This window comes from Clarias gariepinus, chromosome 1 (assembly GCF_024256425.1).
Source record: "Clarias gariepinus isolate MV-2021 ecotype Netherlands chromosome 1, CGAR_prim_01v2, whole genome shotgun sequence".
NCBI lineage: Eukaryota > Metazoa > Chordata > Actinopteri > Siluriformes > Clariidae > Clarias > Clarias gariepinus.
In genome coordinates, this window is record NC_071100.1 from 51,550,001 (window position 1) to 51,557,500 (window position 7,500).

Sequence of the window (7,500 nt, forward strand, 5' to 3'; positions counted from 1 at the left end):
TCGTACTTTAAGCTTATAAACAATGAAGAAAACGTGTAACAAACACAGCGGTCTCACAAAAGAGCTGTGTGTGTGTGTGTGTGTGTGTGTGTGTGTGTGTCTGACCTACCCTGCGGTTCTGGTACTGGTACTTCTTGAAGACATTGTTGACGGTGTCCAGCAGCTCCTTTATGGCACTTGCAATGTCTCTGAGGAAGAGAGGGAACCAGAGGGACAGTTTAAAGGTCACCCTTATCACAACTCACTGTGTGATCATTACTGGGGCAGTCGCACTGGTCTATAGTGTGTGTGTGTGTGTGTGTGTGTGTGTGTGGAATGAAAGATAAATGTAAAGGTGGATTTTCTAACGGTAACTTGCGGTATTGCATGCTAAAGCAGGATAACATCAAGCTAATTTCACGCAAGGATTATATCAGGATTGGGGCAACTACACTTTTTGGAGACCTCTCTAAGACTTGTGCCCAAGCAGTGAGACAGGGACAGGAAGTGGACAAGGACGAGGAGGAAGAAGAGTGATGTGTGCCTGCATCTCACTTTATTGTCTGGAGGAAGCGCACTCTGTCGTTTATCTCGTCTGGGATTTTACTGAGGATCTGCTTCAGCGCTCGAGCTTTATCGTTCAGGTCCTGAAACTCCTGCTCCGGCCTCTCGATCAGATACTCTGGGAAAAAAGGTGGCTCGTTTACATCTCATTTACATCTCATTTGCATCATCATTAATATCTCATTTACGATAATCATCATTATCTCACACTGCCCCGATTTAACACATCATTTACATAACACTCTCTCTCTCACTCACACCAGTTAAGAGCCGATTAGCATTAATCATGCGACACGCATGTCATTTCCACAGAACACTCTGTAATCTACACACTCCTCTCACACACACACTCGAGCACAGAACACACTCACACCTTCCACATCGTCCGCAGCCATGCGCAGTAACGACTCGGTGAAATTAACCTCCACGTTCTTCTTCTCCAGGATCTTCATTATAATGTCCTGTGTCAGACCCGGGTTCTCCTTCTCCGCCTCAATGCAAAAACATACAGATCATAACTACATACACATATCTATATATCTATATATCTATATATATATATACACCCACACACACATTGCTGTGGAAAAAGTATTTGCCCCATCTTGATTTTTTGTTTCATCCACAATTAAATGTCCACTAACCCGAGTAAATACAGAATCCAGCCTAGGGTCCAAACCTGCCTGGCATTATGTGGAAAAGTAATTGACTTTCTCATCACTGTGGCAGAATTCTGGGCCGTTCTTCACATTGGAGGTCACGCCACAGCATCACAATCAGATTTAAGTCCAGACTTAGACTCGGTCGCTCCAAAAGTTTCGTTTTTTTGTATTTTTAAGCCATTCAGAGGTGGACTTGCTGGTTTGATTTAGATCGTTCTCCTAAACACGAGTATATATAACACGAGTGAGATTAAGGTCATAAACTGATGGCCGGACATTCTCCTTCAGGATTCTCTGGTAGAGCTCAGAACTCGTGGTTCCATCAACTACAGCACATCGTCCAGGTCCTAAAGCTGCAAAGCCCCAGACCATCACACTACCACCACCATGTGTGACTGTTGGTATGATGTTTTTATGCATCACTTTGTCAGACAGCTTCTATTCAAATGATTTCCCGAATTAGCAGGTCTGGCAGGAATCACCCCTCGGTGAGAGAAGTAAAATTAACTCAGCTTTACAAAAATCACAGTTAATTTATGATTTAGCCAGGGGGCAATTACTTTCTTCACATAGGGTCAGATTTTTTCCTCTTAATAAATAAAATCATCATTTAAAAACTGCACGTTGGAAATACATGGGTTTTTCTGTTAAGTGTTACAAAGGATAAAAAACAGACTTTTGCAAAACCTTTTAACGGCACTGTGTTTACATAATTGCATTTACATAAAACAAAATCACAGTTCTAACAGTTTATCATCAGAGGGCGTGGTCTAAACATGTCGTTATTTAGCCTAAACTTACATCCAATTTACATAAACCACAACCTGCTATTTACATATTATTCACATAAAACAAACCCCTTGATTTTGTAAATTACATAATTTTACCTGATTTGACATCTAATTACATGTTCTTCCTTTACACAGAATGTATTTACTCCAGTGCTAATACTAATAAAACACTGATGTAGAACCTGCTTCCGTCAGTGACGTGAACGTGTCACGTTTAGAGAAAAGAAGGAAACATTTTGGCGGGAAAAGTGGCTCTTTAAACGTACTTTAATAAACGCTGCACGCAGGGTCTGAGCCGCCGACAGGTTTATTCTCTCCAACTGTGTTAAGAAAACACACACACACACACACTGTTAATCAGCCTTAGCTACATCACCATAAAGCAGCTGTAAAGTGAATGATCGACTCTTCAGATAACAGGAAGTGGACTTTGAGGCGAAGTTACCTCGTTAAAGACGGGATACATGACGGCGTATAACGTCATCGAGACCATGGAACTCGTCTCAGCTTCATTCTTCATCTCTTCCATTGTCATCCTCAATACAACGACAACTGCATGGGAGGAAACGCAGGACGACGTGGAGAGGGAACGCGGTGCAGAGAACAAAGCCGCCGCGCCGAACTGGGGGACGTCTCCACCACACCGTCAGCACCGCCGCCGCCCGTCCCCGGTAACACCACGACTCCGACCCTGGCGGACACCACGGGGGACACCACCACCACCACTCCGGGGACTCCTGTGACGGGATTCAGCACGAAATGATGACATTAATTCAGAGACCCTGAGGTGAAATGGGTGTGTTTCACAACTCCTGAAGAGACAGAGTAATCACTCATCCATCCCGCTGGTAGGTAACGAGGTACTGTAATAAAGCTGTTTAATAAAGCTGTAATAAACATGTTATAATCACCAACAGTTCCTCTCACAGCCTTTATATACACCACTGCGCTTCTTCATTAGCAACATTAGCATTATTATTTACAGCACTCTCTCTCTCACACACACACACACACAACATAAAGCTGCTAATCGTCCTTAGACCCCAGTGTGTAATAAAGGTTAATAAACCAACCTGAAACCTGAGGAACATTTATATTTATTTACAATTATAATGAAAATTAAAAAGCTCAAACTGCAACACACACACACACAGACACACACACACACACACACACACACACACAGATTAGCTGCACTAACGTTAGCATTTCTCAGCTAGCGTCTATTTAAGTCACACGGAAATGACGACGGTCCGGACCCCAGCAGAACCCGATCCCGCACAGATCCGGATTAGATACCTGTCCAGGCGCGTGGGTTTAACCCCGAACCCGAGCCCGAGCTCCAGTTAATCCGCGCCTCAGAGCGCTAATCCTCCTCACGGAGCCGCGAGCCTGTCCGCTTCACAAGGCGGAAGCGTTCTGCGCGAGCTGCGTATGTGGTGACGACTTCCGCCTAGCAACCAATCAGGAGAGAGTGTGACGTCATGCTGCCGGGAAGACGGGCAGAGCTCAGGGAGTGTAAGTGTGAGGAAACTTTTTATAGAGGAATAAAACTTGATTTATACATTTAAACTATCAACAGAACCAGAAATAGAAGATGAACAGTATAATTTAACGATAGTGTGTAAATCAATAATAACAATTAACAAAGTAAACCACCAAACAGATAAATAAATAAGTAATTGAGGAAACAGACATGAAGCGATACCTCAGTATATGAGTGTAATCCGTTCTGGAGGAAATTCTTAAGGAGAAATTCCCTATTTCAACAATATAATCATATTTTTGCAAATCAAAACCTTCAAAAAAGACGTGTAAATGAAGTAAAATATGAAATAAATAGAGATTAAACCTCACTTAACTTCTATCGGCACCGGCTACTTTAAAACCCAAACTGAAAGCGGCTCACTTTTCTTCTTGCTACCGTACGATAACATTCTCAAAAAAACACAGAAAATGCATAAACTCACTTCACTTGGCTTGCAACTGATGCGAACACGTTTTAAACGGCTCCCTGACGTACGCACAACTTACAGTATCTAATGTTCGGTTCGGCTCGGCTCAGTTCGGTCGCTCGTATACAGAAACAGCTACGCATTCGTATGCCGAGGTACCGCTGTACTCACAGTGTTTCGTTGATTAAATCAAAGTGTCAATACAATAACAGGGAAGATCTTTAATTTTTATTAGATATAAATCGTAAAAGGTTTTGGATTTCACAGAGGAAAGGTGATATTTTAGAAAGCGATTTAGAAAATAAACATTTATAACTGCAAAATTTGGCCATTAAAATATTAAAGTTGACAACTATGTTTAAATGATTTGTTACTGAAAAATATATAATTATATACACACTCACACACTCATTCACACACTATGGGCAATTTGGGAACATCAATTAACCTTACCTACATGTCTTTGGACTGTGGGAGGAAAACAGAGTACCCGGAGGTAACCCACCAAGCACAGGGAGAACATACAAACTCCATGCACACAGAGACGGGAATCGAACCCGGACCCTGGAGGTGCAAGGCGACAGTGCTAACCACTACATATTTTATGATTTTGAAGTAAACTTTAGTATTTTATAACATTTATTTTATGGATTGTTAATTTCTCAAATCCTGCTGTGTTATGTTAAGCCACGCCCTTTATTTGTGTAGCGTTTTAAACAGTGGATTGTCACAAAACAGCTTTACAGGAATAAAATTTCCAGACATATATATTTAAGTAAAACATGTAGTGAAACATCCTGGAGTGAAAAAATCCCTGAGACTTCATAAGGAGATAACCATTCTTCTAACGGGAAACCAACCTCATTTAGGTGATATCAGATAGCGTTGCTATAAATCAATCCCTGCTATAACTGTGTGGCGTAAGGTCAAAGGTTCTGCTGTTTAACAGGAAGTGTGTTTTATTAATATGAACTCACACACTGTTTACTGATGGAGAATCGAGTACAAAACCGCCCACAAGGATTTTAGTTCTAAAAATACCAGTGTGAAAGCTGTGTGTGCATCTTTATGGTTATTAAGTGCAGAGGTGGAAAGTAACTAATTACATTTACTTGCGTTACTGTAATTGACTAGTTCCTTTGTGTACTTATACTTTTTAAAGTATTTTTTTTAAATCTCTAATTTTGTACTTAGCTACATTTTACATCATATTTGTTACTAAGTAAAAAATAAATGAATAGAATTGCACCCTGGAAACCACTGCTCTAATTGATAGATGGGCGTAGAGAACAAATGCACCAAATTTACAAGAACGATGGAAACGGACAAAACAGATGCCAGTGATGCAGAACCAGCTGAAAGCGAAATGCCAACAAATTCTTCTAAAGCAAACCTCTGGCCATATTTAAGCGACCACTTTGATTTTAAACACAAGAAAGGCAACAGCTTTATTATGCAAAGGTGCTCCTTCAATTAAAAACAACTAGTTTAAGATTTATATCCGCTTGTCTTTTTTAAACTACGGTACACTAGAATCCCCCATCCCACCCCCGCTGTAACTTGGTAACTTTTACTGTGAGTAAATATTTAATGAGTTCCTTTTTACTTTTACTTGAGTAGATTTTTATCAGGGTAACTTTACTTGTACTTCAGTAAAATTTCACCAAAGTAACAGGACTTTTACTTTAGTACAAAATTGTATTAATCTTTCCACCTCTGATTCTATAAGCAGAGCACACAGAGCCACACCCATCCTCAGAGCTCCAACCAGAAGTGGGACGGGTCGGTTCAGGCACATTCAGGCCTGAAGTTAGGACAGTGCTTATCTTTACAACCATCTAAAATCTGATTCAATTCAACAGTTTATAATGAAATAAGTCTCATCGGTGTGTGTTAGAAAGCTCATTAGTTTATCCTGAGATTCCAAAACCTTTTACTGGATAAAAATAACCTTCAAAAACAAACAGTGACATGGTGGTGAGAGGATTTATTCATCCCACACCAGCAGTTTGGCACAATTACAATTTTTCATTATTTACTGAATGATTTCATATTTTTCTATGATTTTTTTTCTGATTATTGTGAGGTTTAAAGTTTGTGAAATGAGTGAGTTCTGGTTCACACGTACGTTATAGCAGCTGTAAACACTCGTCCCCTCACTGTCCCCTCTTTATTCTTGTTTAAAGTGAATAAGAAAAGAAAGCACACTTTGTTCCATCATGCTAGACACTGGAGACTCCTTCCACACTGTAATGTTTACACACGTTTATGTGGAGCGTCAGCTGTAAATAAGCTGTTGCTATAGAAACCGTAACATATTCAAACCCACGCTTTAGTAAGTTCACACTGACCTGCTGTTGGTCATGGGAAACTGACTGCATATGAACAGACGAATAGAAGACAAATAAAATGGGTGGAGATGAACATAAAACAATATTGTGGAATTATTTGGAACAAAAATACAAAAATAAAACTATAAATAACATTTTTCATGGAGCTGTTTTGGTGGTGATTGTGTAATAAAAGTGTTTTGTTGTGGCTTTAAACTGCTCCAGTTATTATCTCTGTCTGGGTTTCGCTTGTTTTAGCCGCACTTCATGATGAAGGTGGAGATGGGCGGAGTCACTTGTCCCACTAGAAATGACTAGAGCAGTAGTTTTATTCTCTCATAAAATGTAAATGTTCTTCTAATGAATCCTGGAACATGTGAACAGTCGAAAGTACTGTACACACACACACACACACACACACACACGACTCAGACCTGCTCTGTCTCCAGATAATGAATGTTTTGGGTAAATTAAATTTTTTTCTCATTTTATCCAGATGAGGTGCAAACAGAAGGAGATAAACTCGACTTTAAATACAAACGCAGGAAGGAAACTCAGTGAAAATAAAACACAAAGAGACGATAATGTTCACAATTACAGAGCTGTTCTTTGTTAAACGCCTAAAACCATCATCATGTCTCCTCGCCTCCGGCTTTCCAGTGTCCACCAATCTGCTTGTGTGGTGAAGCTCCTCAGAAACCCTCATATAGCACACACATGGAAATAAACACAAACACACACACACACACACATATACAGATTTAACATCACAATCATCAGTCCAGCTTTTCCTCATCTCCAAAATCTCCATTTTGTCCACCATTTGTCCTTCTCCTTTATCTTCTCCGTTTTCCCCAGCTCCATCATCACCTTGATCTCCTCCCCCTCCTCGACTTCCTCCACCTCCTTCATCTCCTCCAGCCCCTCCACCTTCTGCACATGAACACCCTGCTCCACATCTCGCTGTCTCCGGGTCGTGTTCCGCTCCACTTCGAGGTTCTGCTGCTCATTCATGGACCTGCAGGTCTCCTCCACGACTCTAAGACAGGAAGTGGAAATGTCACTGGAGATCTTTTGGATCTGGTTTCTCAGTGTGGAGATCTCCATCTTTAGTTCCTCGTTGACTTGGAGGAGAATCTTCTGCATCATATGTGAGTCCTCCATCATGATAAAGATCTTCTCCCAACGTAATCGCTCTCCACCGTCACAGGGACACGGA

General features: G+C 40.9%; 2 protein-coding genes across 3 annotated transcripts in view; both read right to left on the reverse strand.

Annotated features, from left to right (window-relative positions):
• The window catches only part of pdcd10b (programmed cell death 10b), a 4,823-nt gene extending 1,405 nt beyond the window's left edge, over positions 1 to 3,418 (reverse strand). The window contains exons 1-6 of the mRNA XM_053497506.1: positions 3,296 to 3,418; positions 2,442 to 2,733; positions 2,263 to 2,316; positions 917 to 1,034; positions 535 to 661; positions 110 to 188 (exon numbers count right to left, since the gene is read on the reverse strand). Of these exons, the coding sequence (XP_053353481.1) occupies positions 110 to 188; positions 535 to 661; positions 917 to 1,034; positions 2,263 to 2,316; positions 2,442 to 2,531 (468 nt within the window). The 5' untranslated portion in view covers positions 2,532 to 2,733; positions 3,296 to 3,418. The remainder of the gene's footprint in view (positions 1 to 109; positions 189 to 534; positions 662 to 916; positions 1,035 to 2,262; positions 2,317 to 2,441; positions 2,734 to 3,295) is intronic.
• Positions 3,419 to 6,182: 2,764 nt separating this feature from the next.
• The window catches only part of LOC128525352 (pentraxin-related protein PTX3-like), a 2,665-nt gene continuing 1,347 nt past the window's right edge, over positions 6,183 to 7,500 (reverse strand). For both annotated transcript variants that reach the window (XM_053497510.1, XM_053497509.1), the window contains exon 2: positions 6,183 to 7,500. This exon is cut by the window's right edge. In XM_053497510.1, coding sequence (XP_053353485.1) covers positions 7,074 to 7,500 — 427 coding nt within the window. In that variant the 3' untranslated portion in view covers positions 6,183 to 7,073.